The 26,764-nt window shown below is 40.1% G+C and overlaps 1 protein-coding gene across 3 annotated transcripts in view; it reads left to right on the plus strand.

Annotated features, from left to right (window-relative positions):
- The window catches only part of EXOC6 (exocyst complex component 6), an 85,908-nt gene extending 59,615 nt beyond the window's left edge, over positions 1 to 26,293 (plus strand). For all 3 annotated transcript variants that reach the window (XM_057381188.1, XM_057381198.1, XM_057381206.1), the window contains 4 exons: positions 1,872 to 1,945; positions 24,206 to 24,318; positions 24,718 to 24,729; positions 25,165 to 26,293. In XM_057381188.1, coding sequence (XP_057237171.1) covers positions 1,872 to 1,945; positions 24,206 to 24,318; positions 24,718 to 24,729; positions 25,165 to 25,297 — 332 coding nt within the window. In that variant the 3' untranslated portion in view covers positions 25,298 to 26,293. The remainder of the gene's footprint in view (positions 1 to 1,871; positions 1,946 to 24,205; positions 24,319 to 24,717; positions 24,730 to 25,164) is intronic.
- Positions 26,294 to 26,764: the final 471 nt, after the last annotated feature.

Here is a 26,764-nt window from a genome sequence, read left to right on the forward strand (position 1 = left end):
TTTTTTTTGTCCGTAAGAAAGCGTGTTCTTAGTGGCCATGAGAAACCTGCAGAAGACAGCTATGAGGACACATAAGCCTTTAGTCTAGATTGTTGAGCAGGGTGCTTAGGGTTCCTAGGCTTAGACAACTCTGTAATTCTGCAGGATGCTRGTTGTACAGGCTGTTTTTTCTTTCCTGCTTTTAAAGATTTTATTATTAGAAAGCTCTCCCTCTAAAATAGTGACTGTAAGGTGTGTTTTTTCTACTGTTTTTTAGCTTTTTTTTTTTTTTAAAGGCATGTTTGTGGTCAATTAAAATTCCATGAAAATGCCTCTGGAACGTTGGTGTTACTTACAAAGTAGGAAGTCCAGACAATTTAAAATTCTGACTTGAATACTGTAACCAGTGAGCATTTGCCAGTATTACCAGTACTTGTCTGTGACATTATAGTGGTCTCCCTAAGGCATTTGATTGCTATTTTTTATTTCTTTAGTTGATAAAAAATAAAGTTGTATTGCAGTTCAATTCGTTCTCCTATTACATGACTCTCATAAAAACTTTTGCACTAATGTGCAAGTAAGAAATTCTGCTTCTACTGGTAATTCTTAAATAATCTGAGATGGTGTAATTAGTTTCTGGTACCATTTAATTAAGAGTCTTTACTTAAAATTGTCTTCCATGTGGTCATTGTTAGACTTGTGGAATAGTCAATCTGAATTCGTTAATCTGCTTTCAGCTGAAACCATACATTCAGAAGTAAATGTTTGCAGCCATTATTTTACCATCGTGTTAACTCAGACACCAGCAGTTTTCTGGATTTTACCTCCGCATAATCCAAATTTTCTAACTAGCCATTTAAAAAATATATTAAGGATTTCATACTACTTCTAAATGTTAGTATTTAGGAACAGTTTAGCACTGGATCTGGAAATTGGATGCATATGTTCTGTTTCCTCTACACTGAATGACCTATTTCTCAAACTTGGAAAAAAAATACTGTCTTTCACTGCCTCAGATGATGCTTCTCTCAAACTATTGCAGTAGTATCTACTTTGTTTTGTTAAGAGCTCTGCCTGAAGGATGTAAGAAAAATACTCTTAATTTTGAAATAAGATATCTAACCTGAGTGGGGATGCTTGTCTTTGTTATTAACTTGTGACTGGAATAATAACTACAAAAAGCRTATTTATTTTTAAGGTTAACAAGTATTGGTCGTTTTCTGATTTAAATAAAGAGCTTTCTTTCATTGCCACATTGCCAGTTTTTGTATTAGGGATATATTTTTGCCTGCCAATTTTGACAGCCAATTTTGTGTTTAAAATGAGCAGAAGTTCATTACTGCTAAGCAGTCTGAAAGGTGTGAGCAGGCATTTCAGCTCTGCTCTGACSGTGGCACATTGGGCTTTCTACCTGTTGTCTGCACGTGAAACTAATTCCCACCTTTGTGTTTGTCCTTTAATGCTGTTTGGCTGGAGGTAGAGTTTTTATAGGATGTATGCTGTAACAAAGGCAGATGTTCGAAAAGRCATTGACAGCCATGGAATTAGTATTTTTTTAAAAATTCTTCAGTAATCATGCGCCCCGAGCCAAAAAATATGTTGGTTTCTGTGGTCATAACATGACTACTGGGTTAGAATTTGAAGCAAAATTTCTAATAATACTCCTTTAAGTATTATTTTTTCGAATTATTGGAAAAACTGTCAAAAGGTTGTTTGTTGGTTTGTTTGTTTTTAATCACTGTGAGTTGCTAGTTTAAACTATTTATATGAAACTATGCTAGCTAGCATTTATGGTGCAAAGAACTCGATTTTTCTGTTAGGTTAAAAAAAAATCGACATCCGTAATATTTTAACCTTTTTTTCTTTTTTTTTTTTTTTTTTTTTGTTTTCAGTGTTTGCTAGTTCTGAGCCTGTGCCAGGATTCCAGGGAGACACCCTGCAGTTAGCTTTCATCGACCTCAGACAAGTAAGACACTAGTTGGTGTTTTTTATCCTACTAATTTCCCCTTCTGACCAATGCTGAAGTTATTAAATTCAAGAACCTTTCATGTTTTTGCATTCCCATGTAATTAGTTGTGAAAAGCAGTTATTTGAAGTGTTATTAGTGGCAGTATTCCCTGTAATTTAGCATAGAACTGTTTCTCCAGTGTGTGGTTAGGGGGCACTGTGCTACTGGTAGTACTGTTACAGGAATATTAGGTTGAATTTTGGTCCTGACAATATTGTGAAGATTGCCTTTTTGCAAGAGTGTACATGTTATCCTGAYGTGTGCTGGTCTGATTCTATTCTGAGTGTTTGATCCTGTCTGCAAAACTACTCCCTGGATAGCACAAGTAGGCTTCATATTATTTAATATTTCCTKTCCTGCATTTGTTACGTAACTGTTCGAAAGCAGCTTTGTTCCAACTGGATGATCTTTATTCTATATAAAATTTATTTTCATTTAATTTTAAGTGCCATAATATTGGAAGTGCCTTTCCATAGATCTTGCCGAAAGGAAGGTTTTTGTAGACTAAAATCTGCTAAAAACTTTGTAAATTTGGGCACTATGACCATCCATTACAATTTATTTTCAAAACATTTTCATGCTTGAAGTTAGCTTTTATGAAGGATTTATTATTTCACAAATTTTTAAGTATCATTTAAATAATTAAATGAATCATTAACTGCACGCAGAGGATCTTTAGCCTTCTGCACATGTTGGTGATATTTTTCAGCACCATTATGAACCTATCAAAGTAATTAGAAAATAAGAAAGTAGAAAGAATTCCATACCAAATTATCTATCTTTTAAGAATATTTTTACTTTTAATAGTAGGCTTTTCACATCAAGATCATTAAAGGACATTTCAGAAGGGAAAATTCCTGAGGCAAAAATATTCAGATTTCTCCTAGTAGTTAGAAAGGACTTAATTAAAYTGTCTTTTTAAATGAATAAATTGAAAGGTAGGACTCTCTATTATGTTCTCACAGTAATATAACAATGAACAGTGTCTACAGTGGGATAAATGTGGGCTACATGAGAAGGATACAGGATTATGGCTACAAGACTTGTTCATGCCACAAGTTTTGCCTTGACTAACAGCCTTCCTCTTTTGGATTCGTTTTTACTCTCATTTTATTGTCAGTGTTAAAAGAGACTAAACCTCTTCCAATTTGTACTTAGCTAATTTCAGCTGAAGTGAAAGGATATTAAGATTTGGCACCATTTCTGTCATCCATCTAAGTGGTATAAATCCTTGCAGAGCCTACATTTGTTTCAAGGGAAGACATGATTTCCATCTATGCAGGAGGGCAGGGTGTATACATACTTGCTACAGGAAATAAATATTTTTGTATGTTTTAAGCACTAACTGGGAAGTATGTTCCTTAAATAGGTATTGTGTTGTTTATGACAACTCTTAGTTTGTTAGCAACGTATATTTAGAATTCTGTCAAGCACTTTATGGAGGATGCTCTGTATGTCATGTGAATTTAATTGATTTAAAATACTGTACAAACAGGAGAAGTTTGGGCAGCTTTCTGTTGGGTTGCAGCTGGAGCTTGCAAATGTAGAGCAGTTCTAATACATTTGGTTTGTTTTGTTTTTGACTGTGTTTTTGTGTGCATCACCAAAAGGTATTGCAGGCACACATCAAGAACTTTTACCCTTTAGTAAGGATTGTCAGTGCTTTCCCTCTTCTCCTTATTTGTGATTCATTTCTGTCTTAATAGGGTGGATGACAGTTCTTTTCAAGAATACTTAGAAAGGCAACAGRGTCTTTTTCAGAAAGTTCTTATAAAAGGTCATGCTTCTGTTTTTTAGTTTGAATTTGATACTTCTTCATGAATTGCAGGATATGAAAGATAAGGAAGTAGGTCCAGTGGTCAGGTTTTACCTGCCCACCCGGACTGTGCCCTGAGGTCAAACTCCTGATATTGGCTGTTTGGTACAGAGGAGCTGATGACAGGTAGGGGCTGATACAAGGGGGAAAGCTTGAACCGTATCAAAGCTAAAAGGCAGGAGATTTGGGACTCAGTGAGAGACTGTAGCTAAAAGATGGATCAGCAGGATTGCCCTCTTCTTAAAAAGCAGCTGACCTGCAAGGGAAAAGACTTTATCGTCCTGCCAATCACAGGGTTGCTAATGGAAGCCAGTTATCTCAACAACAGCTTACTCCCTCTCTGCTGTACTAGTGCAGTGTGTAAGATTAATGAGGATTGGGCACTGGGATATTATAGCACCATTTGCTAACGAAGTAAAGTTACAGGGAGCCAGCTTGGAAGACAGAGAGAAGAGCTACATTTGGATGATTACCATGAAGGGAGGAGCAGCTTTGAAAAGAATTGCATAGGTATTTTCAGCCTAAGAGTTCCTTATCCTCTGTCTTTCCCTGTAGACAATGCATAGGCAGAATGTTGTCCCCAGCAAGACCACTTTCCTTCTTCCTTCCACAGAAATAGAAGAGCAAACAGAAACAGCTGGCATGTGRAAGAGTTGTGTCCAAGAATACAACAGTAGTTAGTAGCAGGAATCTCTAAGATGACAGAAATCACAAAAGGGCAAGCACTTGCCAATGTACACTTTGAGTCACCTCTTTCTCTTTGTACTATTCTCCACTTAAGTTCTTGTCATACTTAATATGCTCTTTAAAGATCTTTGTAATCTGAAGAAACAGATTAGTCAATAAAGATTTTTGTGCTGTTTCCACAACCACAGTATCTCAGCATCTTCACAGGTGGCTTGGTGTGGTTGGCTAATCACACAGAATGAGCCACGTGGCCACCACCATCTAGAAACTCGCAGCTAGTTTAGCAGGCAGAAAACTGGGGCAGATTCATGGTTCTGTGCAGCTGCAGTAATTGTGTCATGCCTTATGCCACTTGTCTTAGCATATGACCTGAGGTCACACCTATGTGCACCCTTTGACCCCACTTAAAGCCACTGAGGGGCCATCTCAGCAAGGCAGTTATTAAAGTGGCATGTGCTGCTTTACAGAGGCTGGTCTCTGGCATCTTGTGAAGATAACCCAGCTCTCCTGCAACTTGCATTGCTCTCTGACAATCATTTCTTGCTGTACACAGAGTCTGGGTAAATAGTGCAGTGGCCCAGATGTGGRGGAATAAACTTTGGGGGTTTTGCTACCAATTCAGATCTTAGGTCAATTGAAATAAACCTTCAAAAGGAAACAGGTCTTAGTTTGTCCTGCTTGAATCATCTCAGAGGAGGAAACACAGCCTCTGATATGAATGAGCTTTTTCCTGGTTATGATCTGTTCTTTAGTGCCTAAAGACTAGGGTTACAGTTCTGGAATGTGAGGCAGTTTCTTGGATGTCCCGTACACTTAAGTATTGTGAGGATAGCACATGAATACTGTAATTTGTGTGTTATTCTTGGGAGTGACACACTATTTGATAGTGTGTAGCAGACAAGAATAATAACCTTGTGGTAGGCTGAGAGTTSAGCAGTTGCTGTCCTAGGCCAAATGTCCTGATTCTTAACCAAGTGGGTGGTAACAAATACCTGTTCTTGAAATCAAATAATTTCTTGCAGAGGTATAACCTGAGCTGCCAGTGTAGCTTGACTTCATTTCACTTTTGACATCACAAGTTGTTCCTGATGTTTCTCTCCACCATCAGCACTGCGTATGGGCTTCTTCCTCTACTGTCTCATCTCAAACAAGTCCTCAGCTGGCTTGATGATTGTGGAATTTCCTTGTTTTGCTGGGGTGAGAACTTTGTCTCATCTGTGTTCTTTTGGCACTTAAGTACACATGGTTAACACCTTCCAGCTGCTGTTGGTAACTCCAGAGTTAAATAACCACAGTAGCAGTATCTCCACCCMCATGGCCCATGCAGAGTGGTGTCCCTCAGATGGGAAACCAAGGGCTGTGATCAGCAATAAGCTCTGCTTAAGCATGGGGGCAAATTTTAGAAGATTCTCAGACGTTTCTGTTTGCATTTTCTCAATGTTAGAGATTGTAACACAATAAATTTAATTAGTATACAGAGTCATATATCATAGAAACATTAGAAGATACATTTTTGTCAGACTTTGTTTATGATGTGTGTAAAAAAGGATGTGTCACTTCTCTGAACTAAAGTTATTGGTAGTAAACATAATATATTTAATCTGAAAATTGATACCTGATATTTAAAAGTATAATATACTTTCTTATAATTCTGATTCATGGATAGTTTTATTTGATGGCTTGTCTGTTTATTTTGTAATGTGTTTTCTGGTGAGAAGTATTGCTAACCTTCTGAACTATAGTGTTCCATGCAACAAATATAAGTTTATTTGAAAGAAAGAATTGTTACTACTGCTTAATATAGCCCTCTTCTTTCTTCCCAGTCATTACTGAGACATAGCATTGTCCTTCTGATAAACTCAGATGTAACTCATTTTAGGTAGAACTGTGTAACAGACCACTGGGCTTCAATCCCAGGCACAGGATTTTCTGCCAGGAAAGGTAGRGTGACAGTTCAGTCTTCCCTACTGTTATGCTTGCAGTGTTTAATTTGAATTAATTTCCTGTGGTAGTAACTGCATTTCAGCTCTGGCTTGTCTCAGATTCCCAGAGGTGCAGCCTGGCAAGGCTCTTGCCATCTGTGTTCCCTGTGGAGAATGCTCTTGAGCCTTTCAGTGGACCTCAGAGGATAAGTTGCTACAGCCTGTAGCTAAACCTGTTCACCATAACTCTTRGAGGCTGAGGGCTCTAAAGGTGTTTTCTAGCTTCCTTTACAGGCTGCCAMCCCACAGAGTGCCAAGACTTTGAAATTAGTGGGGTATACCCACGCCAACCTCCATTGTGAAAAAGAGTCTTGAATTGAAAACACATCAAGATTTTTCAAGAGGGAGGCATTTCCAACAGTATGTTTAGGAGTAAGTCTTAAAAACTTCAGAGTTGGAAGTTAAAAGTAAGACTTATTTTCATAAGGCAACAGTTGGAATTCTTAATTAGGAAGTAGTATAGAACATTTCATCTTCTGCTTCCCAAGGGAAGTGGTTACTGAGACTTTCATCTTGACAGAGGCTCTTTCACAATGCTTACTGATCCCTTTCCCCCTGTTATGCACTCCCCAGCTTCTCTGAACAAGCAGAGGAGCATGTTACATCTGTAACATGAAGCCCAGCCTSAGGGTGCTATGTAATGGGATTTGTGCGTCTCTAGTTTTCAGTGCAATGCTGCTTATTTAGCTGAAGAAAGGAGCTCAGGTTTCAGACAGCAACAAAACAGGAGTTGCATCTCCCTGGATTTCAGAACATAGCTCCTCACTTTGCTGGAGAAGGAAGGCRATTCTTGCTGGGCTTTCCCTTCTCCATAAATTGACTTGGCACTAAGGGAGGAGGGTTTGAGACACMCTGTGAGCAGAACAGACACATGTGAAGGTTCAGTATCTCATGTGTTTGGATCATACAGTGGTAGCATGCATATGCATATCTGGGTTTAAAATGTCAGATTTGAGTATGAATGACTGCAAGTGAAATGTGTCTTCCGTTCTTGCAGGGAAGACACAATGTTTCTGCAGGGTATTGTCGTAAACAGGAATTCTTCACACAAATGTGACAGCTTTTGTTTGTAAGCACTTATATTCCCCAGTGGAATCTCTTACTTTTGATTTCTCCTTCTCAGCTAGGYTCTGCAAAGCCTGTAGTTAATCACAGTAGGCTCAGATCACAAGCTGTGTGTATAGATATTTGTGAGGAAGATCTCAATCAGTGCTCTGTACACAGAAGCAAGCTGGCTCATTACTGGGATGGGATTAATACCTGCCAGCTGTTAAGAATTAGGAAGCTTTGGAAACRAATGCACAGAAATTAGCAGCAGGGGGTCAAAAACAAGCATGGCTTTGGATTCACCATTTCGATAAGGATTGCAGAATCAAAGCAGAATGGCAAGTCGGTCATTTCCTGGTAGTAAGTATTCCTACCCTGTTAGTGCYAGAAACTAAAAGCGCACAGGCTGGGTATTAGGTGTCTGTGTATTCTTTGGGACATTAAATCATTCATCAAATTCAGTACAAAACAGATTGTATCTAGTTATTTAAATGCCCCTTTTTCAGCAGAGAAGTGTACATAACATGCTGATCATGTACCAGGTTTTTGCTCTACAGTATGGTGACATTACTGACAGTGAGGGGGCATACCTGAAAGCAGCTTTGAAAACCTCAGTGTACAAATGCTGTTGCTTCACTTCAGTAGCTCTATCAATACCTCACTTAACTAAAACRATATACGTATGGCCATTTAACTACAAGATACCCTATTCCATCTATGGCAAAAACCTTACGGGTGTCTCTGAAGTAAAGTATGGTAGATTGTGCACAAAAGGCTGTGAGGTGTAAAGGTGTAATGTTAAACAGAATGTCATCTCTTAATTGGCAGTAAAGAATGCCATTAGTACCTAAATCATGGARGTTATAAAAATAAGAAAATTTTCTTATTGTTTCTTTGAGCTAGTTAATTTAAGGGATACATTTCTCTTAGTTCTCCTCTTACCTAACAAAATACACACAAGAATGAAATGAGCCAACAAGAAATTAGTGTGTTTAGAAAATGACAGACCTTGTGAAGCACAGCTTGACTTAGAAGCCTGCAGATAACAGTCTTTGAATAAGAACATAAGCCTTAGGGCATTTTTTGTTGTTGTTAGGTGAATTTTATAATTTTGAAAACTGAGAAGGAAATCACATTTATTGATCTCTTTTGTCATGTGCAGGTGAAACATTTAACTTAGAACTGTGCCAGGGAGTTTCATCTTCTAAATGCTAGCGTCATAGAAATCATTAGAAGTTTCAMTGAAGAGGTTGATCAAAGCAGATATTAAAGGGGAAAAAAAAGAAAAAGTTGGCAAAAGCTGCTGTCAAGACTATTTAGATGGACATATCTGAATCCCTATCTGAATACTACCAACTGTCACATTTAATCAGCTTTAAGCTCTTCTTGGTCATCATTACTTTTGCAAGACACAGTTTAGAAATAGTTAATCAATTAATTCAAAACCTACAGAGCTGTTGTTATGATGAAWACTTCATATCTCTGGGAAACCTTTCCTCTCAAGAAAGCTCATCCCACAGTTAGAGAGGAGATTCCTATAAGACTGGGACCTAAACGTAACTAAATTGTATCCCTGGTAGTTGAAGTGAAATCCCAAGAATACTCTGCACTTAATGCTAGAACCCAAAGGCTTCAGCTTTCTTGGGTATGACACTAAATTTCTTTAATGACTGGCATGCTATGGGATACTTTATGAAGCAGGCATTCAAAAACATTGTGAGAGAAGGCACTAAATAAACTTTAACTGGAAAAAGGTTTTATTCATTTGCGAAGGGCCTGTTGGTAGGAAGGTTTCAGAAGGTTCACTTCAGATAATTTCTCAGTTRTCAACTATCTTTCTTGAATTAGCAGTCGATCTATGTGCCTGTTAAATTTGTAAAATCCTACTTACCCTTCCAGTCACTGATACACTGATAGACTTCAGTGGAAATTATGCAGTGAAATAAAGATTGTCTCTAGTTACTCTTCTGCTAGCAGGTTTGCTCCCATACAGTCCTTGCCTTTGTCATGTTAGAAATTATGTACATGAGAGGAAGCAAGATTTGKGTACACGACTTCCCAAAATTTGTGAATAAAGTATATGAAGTTGCTGCAGGATCTCMACCATTGTGTCTGGGCTCTCCTCAGTCCTGATCTGATGGATGGAGTTCAGTTTTGGAGCCCCCATCTCCCCAGAGTTTCCTCTGAATTCTGTGGGCAATGTGTGGTTCCTGTGAGTGATGAATAAGCTTTGCTAATTGAATAACACAAGAGAAGAAAACTATTTGTTTCTTTCAAGTTACATGTTATTTGTATTCTCTTAACATTTCTAAGTTGTAGTCTCCCATCAGGGAGCCATGGGACTGGTAGCTGCATTAGTTATTAAGTAATTTCTGCCCCAAAATCACTTACATTCTCCAGCCTTACTGGTAGTATCATTGGTATGTAATACGTACTGAGCAGCACTAGTAACCCTTTAACCCTAGAGATTTGCCTTCAGTATTTTTTTTCAGTTGAATCAATCAACATACTTTGGTTCCATTCCTTTTGTAAATTATCTGTCAATCACATGCAGGAGACAGAACACCCCGGTTTTTTTTCCTTTGCTAGTTTCTTCTGTGAAAAAGAAAGTCCATCTCATCTTTGGAGGTCACTGTGGGGCAAATGTAAAATCCAGTAAAATCAAAGGAATATTTTTCAAGACTTTTTCTCTGCTTACAGTACACAACACAAGGAAGGAATTGCATGGACATAGTAAGGCAATGACTTGAATTGTCGTTAATGAGTGTTTATGCATTTGGATTGAAGTATCTTAGGAAGAAAGATCATATATTCAAACGTGTTTGTATAGGGTGTACCATAATGTGACACTGATTTTGAGTTGGCTGTCTAAGAACTGCAGAAATACAAATTAAAATACTGACTGCCTCCAGTCAGTGAAATTTGGGAGATGAAGTTAGTACAAAGATACCAATAGCTGGCAAAAGAAATCACTAAATTTCATCCTGTTTTGTAATAAGTGGTTTCTGAATGAAGTGAACTAACTGGGATATAAGCAATAGGACTGAACCAGCATGTTCTTAGGCACAGCTTATCATATATGTTAACATTATGTATGTGTTAGGTTTGGAGCAATTTATCCTCTTACAAACTGTGCTATTTTAAAGAATATTGAATAATGAAGATTCATGTATGGATKGGATCTCCTTGTAGAGGGCTTTCCTCAGAGAATTAGTAGCAAAGGAACAATGTTACTTAAAAGACCCTGCAATTACAGAAAGTGTGATGGAGGTAAACAGAATGAATAGTAACAGAAATGCAGAAAAAAAAGTTTAAATATGAGTAGATCGAAGCACTAGATGATGCGGAGAAAAGAACATAAAAATGTGGAATGAGGGAGAAAAGATAAAATTTCCTAATCAGTTTGCGTCTGTAAATGTACTTTATTGTTCTTATCCTTTTCTTTCTATGTTTATAATTTTCCATGGTTTATGCTGAGACCCATTAACAACATTTCTTTTTTAAACAGTAAAAATTTGAAGAGATGTCTTTATCCGAAGAAAAGAAAGGACTTTCAGTACACAGTTAATGATGTATAAAGTCCATGAAACCATCAGGTTGCCTTATTCCCAGGAGAATGCAAGCTTTCCCCGTGTCAGTGGTGTGCCTCCAGGAAATCGTTCAGGAGGATGTATAATTWGCCCACACTCTTCCAAAGTGCACAGTGTAACATGATGCAGTTAAACCAGAAGACAGTTTTCATCTTTTGACCCTGTGTCAAATGTGTCGCTTGAGTAGCTTACCTGAGATGTGTAAGAGAGCGTAGGCCATCAGGTATTTTCCCATAGAAAGGAACATGCAGTAGGACACACACAAAACCCTACAGTTTTAAAACCTGACTGATTTTCAAAGTAACAGAAAAAGTGGCTGTTTTAAGTGGCACAACTCAGTGCATTCAGATTCTGTTTCTTTTTGCCAGCCTGAAGTTTAAATAAAAATGTTTGCCCTTGCTTAGGATGTATGAAAAGGGCATTAAAAGTGGTGCTTTCACTTTAGGCACAAACGAATATTGAGTCCTCTGGAAGGGTGAATTTGATACTGTCATTCCAATGCATATCCAAATGATAGCTCTCAGAATAGTACAATGTTTAGTATAGTGTCTATGTCTTGCATCCATTGACATGCAGAATAGTTTATAAAGTTCACAGTGAAATGGAATAATGATGAATAACTCCTAGACAGAAATGCCCTGGTAATTTTGTGGGGTGGGTTGGTGATGGTGGAGGTTTTTGTGTCTCAGGGTGTGGTGTGTGCAGGGGGGACCTGCGTAACTGATGGAAAAGGCACGAGCTGAAAACTCAAATGACAGTGTAAAACAGCCCTCATAGCTTAATTAAATAAAACCAATAATGCGATTTAAACTTCTTTGAGTTAAAATTACTTTAATAAGGGTGTTAATTACTAGAGGATTAACACTGCTTACATGTGATAATAGATCTGGTCAGTCAATAAAGGGTGAGAATAATGTTCGTTTAAGAAGCAAAAGAATCTAGCACAGGATTACTCACTAGAAAAGGATAACATTTCAAAGTGGCAAGTAAAGTCAKGGGAAGATGTTTTCAAATTGCAGGAGGCATTAGAGGCTGAATTTTGTCATCATTACTCAGCAAAAGTTCCATGTGTACTGGAATCTGTTGGGGCTAAAATATGAAGAGTAATTATTGAAAATGACATATAACATAATTTGGAATTACTCAGTCTTCCAAGGCAATCATAAGAAATAATTTTTCAGATAAAATATTTAAAGAAAATACTGTATATAGAAATGAGGGGAAAAGGCATAGTCCAAAAAAAAAAAGATCAGCTTCCAAGGAGAATAATTTCTTAAAGATGTGTTTCTTAAAGAAGAAATGGTATTGGATTATTGCCTTTAAGCAAACAGGAGTTTTTCCTAATATGTTTACAAACAAACAAACAACAGCCAGAGGAGAAAAATCTTTTACAGAAACCTTTGGTAAAAAATCTTTTATAAAAAAAAAAGAAAATTCTGAGGTATCCAGGTTGCAACTTCTTGCTGGGCTTTGAAGCCTTTGCTAAACCAAGTTATCTAGACAAGAAACTAACAAAAAAACAGGATTTTATATTGGCTGAGTATTTAGTAGTATTTGCTAACATACTTTTAAAATAATTTGATATCTATAAATGTAGAAGTAAATGTCTTCTTGTCGCTGAAGAGGAAAGTGAAGGTTGTCCATGAAGGACTATGAAAGTTTTTTCCTAGTGATTTTGGCTTTCCTTTTAACTTGTCTCTATTTACATTCCTGAGCTAYTGATTGTGGAATTCCTTGTCCAGTGGTTCTCAGGTCTAGCATAGCTTTCCCTAAGGGATGTAACTTCATCTGCTATAAAAGGTGGTTATGCAGCCATACCCTGAGTGCACTATTTTGCAAGAAATAACTGTCTGTTTACAGTAAACTTATGATGGCCACATCTGTAAGTATCTGTGCCTTGTGGATTGCATTGGATTTTTGTTCCTGGATGCAAACAAAATTATGCTGGTTTGTGGCCTGTTATGTCTTGAATTTCAGTGGCTTTTCACGTATTCTAACTCGGCATCCAAGATCAGCTGAGATACTTTATTGAGCAGTTGCTGTATTTGTATTTGCTTCCTGCAGAAGCTTTTCAGAAGCTTTTTTCACACCTTTTTTATAAAATTCTGTCTCGATGGCCACCTAAGAGAAGAATGTGGTGCACTGCGGCTGTATTTTTTTTGGTTTAGATGTGCAGCTTTTGAAAAATGCACAGATCCTAAAAGAAACTAACCAAAAAAAAAAAAAAAAAAAAGCTATAACTTAAAAAATAATTACTCTGTTGTGTTGAAACAAACTAATTCCCCTTACCTGCTGTAGAACCTCAGGTTATCTCAGTGGGAATTATGTGATTCATAGTATACACTACAGATCATGGATTTCTGTGGAAATCRACTGTTGCAGATTCAAGAGGTGCTTAAAAACCTTATAGACCTGATGTATATCCTCCTGATATAGAAGGTTGAATCAATCTTTGTAGCAATCTAATTTCAGCACATTTCGTAGATATAATTTTCTCTGGTGCTTTTGTCTAAGTCAGAATATGACAAGAAATGACTGGAAAGTTAGGAGAGRTAAATGCCCTGCTCACTGAATCCCTAGTTCCCAGCAGTGCCCGRGGTGGTGAAATCCTGGGTCTGTTCTTGAGCTGCAGCTTCACACAAAGAGCTGAAGTCTTCTCTGAAAGCGCAGAGCTGATTGCCRTGGAGCTGTGCCATGCTCACTTGTCTTCCCTTAGGCATCAGTTTGCATTTGCACACCAGGGCTCTGTTTCTACAACTCCTTCCTTCAATCCTAGAAGTAACTGGACTGAAATTTAAATTTGGAGTTGTAATTATACTTGGGCAGACCACTGCAGATGAATAGTTCTAGGGTGCAGCAGCCTGGCTRTCTAGATGAGATGTGTGTGTATGCAAGGACAGTTTGGGGTAATTAGAACCACCATTTGTCAGATAATGAYTTCTCATGGTATGGTGTGTATATATACACTTATAAGACTGCAGGCATCTAGAGTTACTCTTATGGATAGTGCTAAATATTAAATGTGACAGATGGGACAAGAGTGTTCAATTCTAGAATGCAGTATGGAACTTGAAGTGAATATATTTTGTGTTTGAATTTTATTCTAGATACACCAAATTAGATTACTTTAAATTAGACCCACCTCTAAACCAGGGAAGGTGATTAAAATTTAACTTTAGATTTTGAACKTTTTAAAGATGGTTTTATAGTGAATCATCTCAGATGGATAATTTTGCAGGAAGATTTGAGGCAWGTGGTACAGTTTTAATCGTCAAGAAACCTGCTTTAGGATACTGTGCCTCATGATATGCTATTTATGACATTATTTCATAGATTAGTTAATAGCTTAAAGCAAGACTGTTGCACGTCTAGTGCAAGTGAAAAAGAAGTGCCTATAGAAAATAAAAGGTTAAGTGAACTAAACTGTAAAATGTCTTTTTGGTAGATGTCAATATTTAAGTACCACTGCCAAACCTGTGTTTAAAGAAACAACCAGAAGCCAAGTGAAAATGCCAGCTGAGATTTAACTGTGCTATAATAAATGCTTCATAATTTTAACAGTTGAAATTGTGTTGAAGTCTCATTCAGGTCAGTGGCAGATGGCCTGTTTTGGGGGGCTGCACTTGTCACCCCTGCATGCTGTTTGAGCGTGTACACCTCTGTGTCAGGAGCTCAGAACTAGAAAAAATGGTGAATGACCTGACCATTGCATAATACACAATTTTTAATCCACACAAATTTTGCCATTGACATAGTTTTATGCTTTGTCTRAGGGACTTTGTGTACGGACTAACACGCTTGACAGGAGCAATTTGGCCCGAGCCCGTGCCCTCTGGAGCCTGACTGTCTGCCAGGCTCTTGCTTTTCAAACTCTTCCCTGTTTCTAGACTCAAAAGACGGTTCTTTTGCTACTAGTCCAGCTTATTCTTTAATGATGAAGAACAACACACTTCATAATAAACATTTTCACTGTAATTAAACAAATCTTCTTTGAAGAGGTATTGCTTGATGCTATACTGTGTATTTATTTCATAGGGCCTAGCTATTTATATTTGTCTCAGAAACTATTTTTCTGTGTCTTCAGATGTTAGATCTTGGGCTGCTTGAAGTTTTAATGGGATTTGTAAAAATTATACATTGTGAGTGTTTTTCTGGTTATGGTAGCAGCAACAAGCTTGTTCACGTGACTTCAACAGCATTTTATTTTGTAGGCAGGTCTAAGTTCATTCGAAGTGCCAAAGAATTAAAAAAAAATATTTTGACATGTTCATGAATGTAACAAGTCCAGACATCTCACAAAGTGTATCACAAGGTCCACATTTTAGGAAAGAATTCTGCCCTTTGCGAGAATTTTTGCTTATGAAAGATACATGAATACAAATAACTTCTGTTTTTTCTTAGCATAGCAACAATTCCCAGTGGCTCAGCTGTCATAACATTATACATTGTACATTTATGAATGTGTTGAAGATTGTATCCCAACATTCAAGATAGTGACAGATATGATTTCACTTATAAATATGAAACAGATGGTAACATTTAAACATAAAATTGTTTCATTCTTGGGAACATTTCGATGTCCTAAATTTAGACACAATTTCTAATGCATGGTTCTTAAAAGAAAAAGGCATGTTTTAATGCAGTGGCTTAAAAACTGAAAGACACTGCCTTTCTAACACAGACTATCCTTCCTTTGAAAATCCAGGGCTCAGTTTTCAAAGCATTGTCTAGGAATTTAGCCTGCGACCCCCATTGACACTAATGGGAATTGCATAGCTAAGTCCCCATAACATCACTTTGAAAATCCATTTGTTGTACCAATTCAGAAACAGGGTAGCATAAACTACAGGGAGACATTCACAGATCAAGAGATCAATGTACACTTTGAAATACAAGACTGATGTGCGTTATTCCAGTTATGTGATCAGTAGGGGGGGATTTTAAAATTCACCACATTCACAAAATGAAGTCACCAGGTCTAAATAAAACAAAATATTTTGGCAAGTGGCAGGCAGACTTGCTAACTAGGCTAACAAGGTGTTTGTCAGCAGCAATGAACACCTACTGATTAAGTGATAATTGTGTTTGGTTGGTATGGTGTTATTCTACAGTTAGCAAACCGTCTTTTTTTTTCATTCATGCTGGACTTAGGTATCTATATTTTAAGTAGTTCTGTTGTTCCTTTGCAACCAAGAAATCTTCAGAGTAAACAAGCCTTGTCTTTGTCCAATTCTGATTTTGATCCTGGTCGTTTATATTTTTTTTTCTAGTTTAGCAAGTGCTTTCATGGTTGCATGCTTTAATTAACAGGAGCATAACTTGGTGAATAATGATGGTGTAATCTTTGTGGTCTTGCAGACGTTTTTTGCTGGAAATAAGTGTATACCTGTTTAACATATATTCACATATACTTGCGCATGAAACCTAAGCAAAGATTAGAAAAGTGTTGTTATTATGTAGCTGTGTTGTTGCAGTGCCTATGAGTCCCAGTCATGGACCATGGCCCCATTATGCTAGGCAGAATATAAATAAGTGTTTTAACAAAAGAAGGACAGTGCTGCCTCAGAGTTCCCAAAGCGATGAGATTATAGCTCCACTGAAAGGTTAACGTTATGTCAGAGATTATGAAACAGCAACAATTCTGGTTGACAGGCTTCTTTTTGGGTCGTGAAACCCATTTGTCCTTCTGAGTACAAGGTGGGGTGGATTGGTACAGTGTGAGCTCCTTGGAGAAGGAAATGTTGAGGACTGGAACATTTGTGAGTGGCTTTTGTGAGTTTACCGTGTTTAAAACGGAAAAGTCCCCTTCATGTTTGGTGCTTTTTAGCTCCAAACCCCAATAAAAGTAGTAATAATTGAAATATTAATGTATTTGTTATTTCTTTACCTTAGTGACTTAAATGATCCATAACTAGCAACAGTCTTCTTTTCTTCTTGGTCGACAGCCATGCATCCTCAAGGAAAAAATTGCTGTGTTACTTCTGTATTCTTTGCTAAGAAAAGATTGGGTGTAGCTTGCAGTTGTATATGCTTGGCACTGTTCATTTCCCAGAAGAGTTCACCGTATTCTAGGCTTTGGGGTTTTTTTAATTAAAGAGGTCAAAATCCATTATATCAAAATTTCAAAGAATTTACCAATTAGCTGTAGTCTGTGATGCCCAGCAGGTGGCTTTTATACTATTAAAGGGAGATTGTTTCCATCTCTGATCAAAGCAAAAGCAAAACAAAAGAAAATATAGAATATTTTGCTGTACACAGTGCAAACCGCATGCTGTGTAAATGATGTGAAAACTGTACACGTGAGACTGTTCAGTCATCCCACTTCAAGAAAAAGGTCTATGTATTTTCACACTGGTCCTCACAAGGATTTTAATGGTAATGTCTGTTTAGATTACTGATTAGCTGAGAAGGTTAGACAGCTTGCTGTTTCCTAAAATGAAGACTTAGGCGCTTTTTGTATTTAAAAGTAAAAATGCACAATTAAGTAGATAATGAATTTACTAGAAGTGAAATTAGAAAAAGCTGAGTGTGCTGGAATGTTTTCAAGACTCAAAAAAAATTCCAATTTGCACTTTTCAATGAATCTAAACTTCCCCGATTTTTGCCTACTTAAAAGAATGTTTGTGACCTTTTGACCCTTTTGTTATCCCTTAGTCAGAAAGGCCTTTATTCTGTAAGACTTAGGTATAAAAAAATAAAAAGAGCGTTAATGGCATAACAGTCCTTTCTGATCACCCTGTGTAAGATGTTTATGCAAAGTGTCAATAGAAGCAATTGGCCTAACAGTGTGACAACCTGCTTTGCTTGGAAATGGGCTAATCTCCTGTTTGGGTTATCCAGAGGTCAGGTAAGGATTTCTTTTTTCGCACTCCCCGTAGCGCATGGGTACATAACCTGCAAGYACTACAGGGCAGAAATCAGAAGCAACTGAGCCCAAGGATGCCACAAAGCATTTTTATTTAATCCTGACTGATTTGCTTTTTCTGATGGCTTTTTTTCTCTGCCTTCTCTTAGTTTTTCCCTTCCTGGTCTCATCCCAGAGAGTCTACTTGAGCGTATAACACATAATGATGACAAGGACTCTACCAATTTCATTATCTGCTGCTTCACTGTGTTGTTTTTCTTTTTTTTTCTTTTTTTTTCTTTTTTTTTTTTCCAATAGGCATCATCCCACTCTTTTTTGAAGTTCACGTGGAAACCTACTTTAAATCTCAGTTTTTGAGGGCTGCCCCCGTTGCCCTGTCACAGCAGGCTGGAACTCAATAAGAGCTCAGGCAAGCGTAGCGGGCCAGGCAATGGGCCTTGGCGGGCTGCACGCTGTGAACTCCTGCCTCACTGAATCAGCTTCTGTGTGTTTTTATAACTGCCTTTTTTTTCCCTGTTAATTATGCCCCAAGGCTGTGGAAAGACAGCATTTATCTGTTTCAACAGACTAAGCAGCAAGTGTTCTGACATGTTTATCAGGCAAATTGTACCTGACAAAAGGTAATTACACATGCAATCAAGTCCAGAAGTAACTGGGTGATTAGGGGTTAATAAACTGTTCAGCATAAAAAATATTCAGCTTGTGAGCAAGGAGAGTGGGCTAGAACTGACATAACTGACAGTGATATGTTAAAAGAATTACTTTTTTTTGGATGGAGTATTTGACTTTGCTGAAAGGTAAAGAGGATATTAAGTGTACAACTCCTGAGTTATATACCCAGCTCCCAAATCACTGGTGCCTATTGTAGCACYGAAGCTATTTGCTGACACTCATGCTGCATCAAAAGAGGCTACTGCACTATCCCAACTTGTGCTAAGCTACCTTGATAATTCACAATTAGGATTTTTGTAGTATAACCAGCACAGTTGCTCTTGCCTAATGGACACTGCCCCCATTTYCATCTGCAAAGCTCATGTCTCCTCCTCCTCTCTGTTGCCGTGTTCACTCTGTGCATAGCTAGTTCCCAAAGTTGCGTTCTCTTCCAAGATTATTCCTGACAGTTGCCCAAAAGTAAAAAGGAAAGGGCATCTGTATGATATTTGAGGATGTGACAAGAGGCTCCAATGGCATTGAAAGGGCCGGATGGTCGATTCCAGCAGTTCCCAGTGCACAAAATTCTCACGTAATTACAAGATGGCCTAAATACAGGACCATGGCTGAGCTGCTCTGAACTTTAGGTAATACAATACGAAGCTTTAGTGAGCAATGATGAACAGTAATTTCTATTCAAACACAGCCATATCACCTAGATACTGGGAAAACACTGGCATACTAACTTTGAAGAATAGGTGCAAGTACCCTATTTGAAATCAGAATTCTGTCCCTAAAATTTTAAAAACTTTTCCCCTCATAGCATCAATATTGTAATGTTTCATGTTGACTGATCCTGTTAGCTAGCAAGGTCTTACACTAGGAGCTCTTTCAACCAAACCATAATTTACTATCTTTTAAAATAGAAGTCTTCTAATTAAAAGTAGTAGTGTTATCTGTATAATAATGTCAGAAGTTACTATCAACTTTTATGTAAATACATATTAACATCTTTTCCAACTGGTGTTTATTTCTGTAGAGAGACCTAATGTTAGACATAAAAGGTATTTAGAAAATGCTTGCACATGAAGGGAAAATTACAAAATCAAAGCACTGTAGGGCATAAGTCAAAATAACASTGCAGAACAGCAACCAGAGGCTTAAGTTACCTATAGTATTAGAAGTATATATGTGAGTAATAATGTAATCGTTTGGGAAGGCACCACTGTTGTACATACAGTAGAAGAAACATGTTGCACTCTGATCAGTAGCCCTGATGCTTCCAAGAAGTTGGGTAAAGATTCCCTTTCTATCACACCTTTAGAAGAGGCGGAATAAGGTGGAAATGTATACCGTATCTTGTAAATGTGAGTAGGTGGACAATACATTGGATGTTCTGTGTGGTGTACTGGAAAAGCTAAAGCTTGTTCTTTTTTTTTTCTTTTTTTTTTTTTTTTTTTAATAATGACTCAGAGACACACACTTCTCTGCAAATTGTTCCTAGTCAGAAGGGAATAATTGCTGCTTACTCATAGGGAAACATACATTATAGAATACCCAGGTAAAGTATTGCCTGTCTCAGCTTATTCTTATTTTTCATGGTTGTTATGGGATAAAGAGTACATCAGTGCCACTGTTTTTGGGTAGCAGGGTACATATATGTAGTTTATTCGGTGCTTCACAGTGTTTTGGCTGCATGATAAGCTGGTTCTAACTTAACACCCTTGGGTGGCTCCTTATATGGGGCTGAGTAGCTTTCTAACAGCCCAGATGGGCTGCACTGCCTCCAGACTCTCTGCTGGGAGAGAGACTGCTGTTCTGTTTTTTTCTGAACATGTTAACTTTGGAAGGATGTATTATGCAAAATAAACATTTTTCCTACTGTAATTTCAAGGAAGTCAGTGCACATTCTAACCTTGAAGGAGTTGCAGCTAGTAGCACCAGTATGATGTGATACACATGGCCTTTGACTGATTTTTGAGGCTGGGAAATACTTGCTGCCAAAACCTACTCTTTTCCCATATTTATCTTTTGACAGTGTATGCCAGTGTGGACCATTTCTTGGTAGACAATACATCTAATTTTCAGTTATTGTTTCAGTAGTGAAAGCTTTTATAGATAAAATAGTAGTAGGGAAATGTTGTTTTAACTTGGTCCTTAATAATCTTTGATCCTAGGTACTGCAGTAAACAATACTGTCACAGAACCAGCAAATTCTCCTGTGCTTCACGTACATCATATGCCTGTGGCCAAGACAGTCCCACTTTATCTATATCAGGGTGAAGAATTAAAATGCTTAATTTAAATAGGGCACACATTTTGTAGCAAAAGATGATGTAAATCAGAAGGGAGCAGAGAAACAGAAATTGAAACAGATTGGTGAGTTAACACCTCTGCATTGTTGCTGCAGGAGTGAAGGTGAATTTGGTGTAGTGTTGTGCTTAAGTGGAGCTTTGCATGAGCAGATTGAAGTTATTTCCCACCACACATGTGGTGGTCCTGGGGCCAGTGTGTCATTTCTGCTAGACTGTCCTCTCTGCTGCTGGCTGCTGGCCACCCTGCTCCCCTCACAAAGYGCCTGCCTGGGCTCTACATCTGCTGAGCCTGGGGCCGGGGCAGATGCAGGTGATAGGAATGGCCAGGACACAGATCCCAAGGGGTGCACACCCGGCAGCTCTTGCCCCCCCACAGCGTGCAGTATGTGCTGTCAAAGCTCACTGTGTACAGCAGTATGCCAGAGTGCACAACTGCAGCTGGGAGGGGGACAAAATACACAGTGCATAATTGTGCACAGCAGCAGTCTGATCTCCAGCAGCATCTGCAGCTCCCTGCCACATTTACTGCAGAGCCAGGGCATGACTGTTGCAYTGCAGCACCTGAACAGATGCACAGAAGGAAGGAAGGGGCTGTGACTGAGTGGCATGTGTCATTTGATTGTATGTCTGGGCCTTTGAGCTACCTGCCACATGTCATGAAAGCTGCTTGAACTTAAGAGATTTATTAGCATGAGGCTGGTTGCGTGCAGCTCTTTGACCTGCAGCATGGAGCAGGGAAGTAGCTCTGGGTACATCCTCCTTGCCAGTAGTGTCTCTTGGGGTATTAATTCTTCAAAGCCAGAACTGTCTTGTGTGACATTTTTATACCTTATGTTGGAAAACAATAGACTTCATGGTCTGTTTAGAGCCCTACATGCCTACCTGGGTTTGGCCAGGAGACAGATGAGGTGTAAGCTTCCAGCCAGCACTATGACTGAGATTTCCCAGAGCCATGGCGCAATCAGACAGTTGAGTCTGAAGCATGGTATGGAAGTTACTCATGCAATATGGTCAGGGAAATTTCTTTGAACTTGTCAGCACTGTAGTTGTGTCAGTCATCAAAGGCTTTGGGCCATGCGTTGCTAATAGGATACCTTTAGATACCTTTTACCCACATGAGCTTAAGGGTTGTTTCGGATTTACCCAGAATCCTCAATTTATTGTTACAATGGGGATGAGAAATGAAATCATTTGCCTCTGACTCCCTGAACACAGCTGTGGGAACATTGGTCCCTCTTTAAGGATCATGTCCCATGTAAAGCCCATGACAAGTAGCACAGTAAGTAGCAGTAAGTTATTATGACCAGATTATACAGTTTGGATTCCTGTCAGCTTTATCCTCACAGCTTATCTTGTGCATATGCCTGTCCTACCTTTCCATTCTTTTGATTGTGCTTTAAAATACATCTATGAGGACTGGGCACTACTAATTGTGTAACACAGGTRATAACAAGTGATGAGCAGCTGCTGAGGCTGTTGGCTTCACAAATGATACTTATTGCTTAGTGACTAAAGGCATGTTCTCTGCTGTTCAGTAAAATTGGTGGTGTCCATCTTGAGAAAGGGCTTTGTGGGAAAAAAACTGTTTGAATTTGACCTTGGTAGTTGTCATGGATATCTAGTCAGCAGAAAATGAAATAGCCTTCCTGGGTCTTAGATCCTTTCATCTCTGTGAGATAGTTAAATTTAAAATGTAGATGTCACTGAGGTTTGTAAGGGTCCCTGGAGGTCCTTGGGATGACAGAGCAGTAGGWGTGTCATAGGTCCATTATAATGCAAGGAAATGTTGCTACCTTGTCCTAAAATGCTACACTACAAATAAGGAAGGAGTAATTAATTAGAAAATTATGTATTTAAATTAGACACTTTATTTGAAAGTAACATAAGAAAGTGGTTTTGGAAATGGAAAAAAAWTGCAMAAAGGAGGCATAGAAATTTGAAGCTGTGAAAACAGGGTGTACGCTTTTATTCTATAAATAAGTTGGTGTTATGWTTTTAAGTATGAGCATTAGTGGACAGCTCTGACAGTTTGTCAGGCTGAGAAGTTTGAATCAGGCAATGTGCTCTGAGGTGCAGTCCTCCTTGTAGTAGAGAAGCATGCGCCTGCTGCAGCTCTGCCTTGTGGGAGCAAAGGTTGCTGCTGTTGCGCCGCAGCTCTAACAGCTCTGGTTTGGCTTAGCAGAAGCAAATGTTTGAAGTGAACAGGGTTCTTAGTCGAAATAGCAAAATGGTGTGACTTGCAGTAGTCTGTTACATTTTTGTAAGTGGTTCTGTTAYACAAAATCCTGTTCCAGCCCACCTTTCCAGTATTACTGATTCAGCAGGTCTCCAGGCAAGCAGGGCTTTAGCTTACACAGAAGACCCAGCTCAGCAGAGCAGGCACGGGCACTTTCCACTGGGGCAAAGTGTTGTTAATGGTTCCCAACGCTTGTTTTAACAGTAGGTTTGGCTAACATGGGACAGCCTGAGAACAAGCCCTTGTTAGCCCTGAGCAGCAGGACAAGGGCAGGCAGCAGACGCAGGGGGAAGCTGGGGCGCCCCACTATTGACGTCAAAGGCAGTGGGGCCCGCCGGGCCGCAGGTAGCCGTGGGAAAAGCATCCCCGAGCGGGGCTGCCTGTGCCCTGGCCCCTGGCAGCCTGGGCAGGGTGCCCAGCGGTGCCTGGCTTGCACCCCGTGATGCTGGAGGGGAAATTAGGCTTTGAGGGCCGTGAGGGTGCTGGCTGCTGCAGGTTCGGTATTGCGTCTGTAAAAACAGGCTGTTTTGTTGAACAGCAGCTCTGAGATCATGCGTCTAAGGCCTGATTCGAAACTGCAGCCAGACATAGAGGACTGTGCTTGGAGGCTTTTTGTTCCTCCATTGAAGTGTTGGGGTTTGTTTGGGCCAAAGTGTGCCCGGGACTTGGCACTGAGTTTCAGGGATCAGTCACAATGGAGAGTGCAGCAGGAGGTGTTTAATTCACTTAGTTGAGACTACCTGAACCTTTGGTTTAAATTACTGTGGGAAGCAGCCGACATGAGCATCCCTGTCTTGCTCCCCCACGGTAAAGCAAGTTCCCAAACACCAAAGCGTGAAGCCATTAGCATCCCCTCCTGGGGCCGAATCTGCACAGCCGCCTCCCTGAACACGGAGGGAAGTGAGAGACGTGAAAGAAACAAATGGGCAGGTGAAGGAGGGGGGTGTCGGCTGGGCTCGGCGAGGGGCTGCGCCCGGCCTCTCTCCGCAAAGCCGCCCCGCTCTCCCTCACCCCCCTCTCCMCCCGCAGCTCCTGGACCTCTTCATGGTGTGGGACTGGTCCACCTACCTGGCTGACTACGGGCAGGCCACCTCCAAGTACCTGCGGGTCAACCCCAGCACGGCCCTCACGCTCCTGGAGAAGTAAGTGCGGGGGCCGGGGCCGGAGCCGGCGGCGCGGGGATGCGAAGCGGCGCCGGGGCCGGAGCCGGAGGAGCCCTGGCAGGAGCGGCGGCCGCCGGAGTCCCGGTGCCGAGAGCCGCGCGGGCCGGCGGTGGAGCCGGGGCCGCGGGAGCAGCCAGCGGCTGCCCGAATTGCCGCTCTGGGGAAGGGAAACGCTGGCTTTGGCCGTGGTGAAGCCGGTGCGAGAATTCCGGCCGGTCTGGCGGGCGGGCTGGGGAGGGCAGGGTGAGCAGGGCGCGTTRCCGGCAGCCCAGTACCAACCTGCCCGTAAAAACCGCATCAGAACACGTTGCGGTTTAAAGACGCTTTCTAACAGTGTTTTCTCTCCTCTCCTGCCTGCGATGGAAATCTCTTTTGCAGAGTTCACAGAGGGTACGTATCTCCAATATTATTACAAAATATTGTTCCTTTAACTTACTTAATTTCCCGAATTTCGTTTTTAAATCTGTTAGTATGGGAAATCAGCGATATAGATGCCCGTTTTTGACGTGAACAAAACCCACCATTCACCGAGTCTGAATGTATCACGGAAGCAAGATGATACTAACGGATTTTTTTACTTACTTCTAAGGCAATTGGTAGGGTCAGGAGTCCTGCTGAAGGRCTATTTGCTTATTACTTAACTGGTTATTTGTAAAGTAATACTTGTTAAAACGAATACTGCATTACAGAAATTTAATTTAAGAACCCATAGTAAACAGTAAAAGATCAAAAGAGGAACAGTAGTAAACAGATTTAAATAGTCGGATTTTCCCTTTTAAAATTGTCTTACTAATGTTTTTGTCATTTGCTTTTTTGTTTCTCTAGAATGAAAGACTCCAGCAAAAAGAACAACATTTTTGCTCAGTTCAGGAAGAATGACCGTGACAAGCAGAAGCTTATAGAGACTGTAGTAAAGCAACTTAGGAGTTTAGTGAATGGTATGTCCCAACACGCATAGGCCTCCTAAATCACCAGTATCTCATCATACCAAGAGGTGTTTCTTAGCCACTATTTCTACTAAGCAAATAGTGATACCGGTTAGGACTTTTGTTTGACTGAGATAAGGAAAAAAGCAGTAGATGGATTGTACATGGAGTCTTCAACAAACAATTCTTTGTACGTATTTTTAATGGATCGAATACTATTTTGTATATTGTAAACAAATGGTGAAAAATGAGATTGTACAATAAAAACCAGCGCAATCATATTGTACATGGAACAGCTGAACTGTAAATATGTTATTTAAATATCTGCAGAAATGGTGTCCAAAATTTTGCTCTGAGTAGGAAATATTTGAGAAATGATCCCTTAGTTGCTGTTTTCTGGTTTAATTCTAATTTAATGTTGTTAAGCATTAAGGTATTTGCGTTTCAGATACTGCCTGTTGTTTTCCTGCATTAAATGTATATTAGCCTTAAAGTGATTGGACATAATTTTGTATACCAGGTTTTGTAGTCTGGAGGTATGAAAAAGTCTTCTGATTTTTAGTACCTTTGCAAACTACCTGAGAGCTAGACTTGATATCTATTTAGCATTAGGAATTATAGGCTTTGTTCTCCAAAAGGGTTTAATCTTGAGGTTGTGAATGTAAATAACAATCTGAGTTCTTTATAATGTGACATTTTGTTTCGTTTTGGTTTTGTTCCTCAGGGTTACTATTTCTAACTGTACTTTTGTAAGATCTCGGGTCCTTTATCCTAGGTTGCAGTAAGGAATAGATTTGCCGCTGTTGGTTTCGTGCCGCATCTGTTTGTTAGTTTGCGCTTTCTCCCGCCAGCCCCGTCCCAGCGATTAGCATTTTGTCCCACTACCGGTCTCTTTGCACTGTCTCCTCATGGCTATTTTAGACACTAAGAGAATGTCTAACAAATACAAACCAAATGGAACGTGTAAAAATAATGTACATTTTCGCTGTATTTTTAAGTTATTGACGGTCTAAATACAGTAATATAAACCTCACCCGTATTGCTGTTTAATTTCACACACCGGAACACGCCTCGGAGCCGGTTTCGCGGGACCTGTGCGGGTCCCGACTCATYGGTGATTTACCCGCGGGGAAGGCGGTCGGGGGTCTGAGCGGCCCCGACGGTGGGGTGAGCGCCGGGAGCGCTGCAGGATCGGCCCGACTGCCGCTGCAGTCCGGGAAGCCGGGGGCGGTGGGGCCTGCGGAGCGGGGCTGGGGCGCTCCCCGGTCGGGGTAGCCCGGGACGGGACTCTCTACCTGGGAAGGCTGGCCCGAGGGGGCGGCGGGAGCTSCCGGCAGGGCGGAGGGGGTGCCCCGCTCCCAGGGACCGCCGTCCCGCCCCGGCTGCGGCGCCCCGAGGGGCTGGGCGGGGGCGGGAGCGGGATGCCGGGCCCCCAGTCCCGGGGGGCTGCCCCACCGCGGCCCCGAGCCCCTCGGCCGCTGTCCTCGGCCCTCCCGCGC

The sequence above is a fragment of the Malurus melanocephalus genome, unplaced genomic scaffold (assembly GCF_030028575.1).
Source record: "Malurus melanocephalus ecotype Western Australia unplaced genomic scaffold, MMel_1.1 scaffold_12, whole genome shotgun sequence".
In the NCBI taxonomy this organism is placed as follows: Eukaryota; Metazoa; Chordata; class Aves; order Passeriformes; family Maluridae; genus Malurus; species Malurus melanocephalus.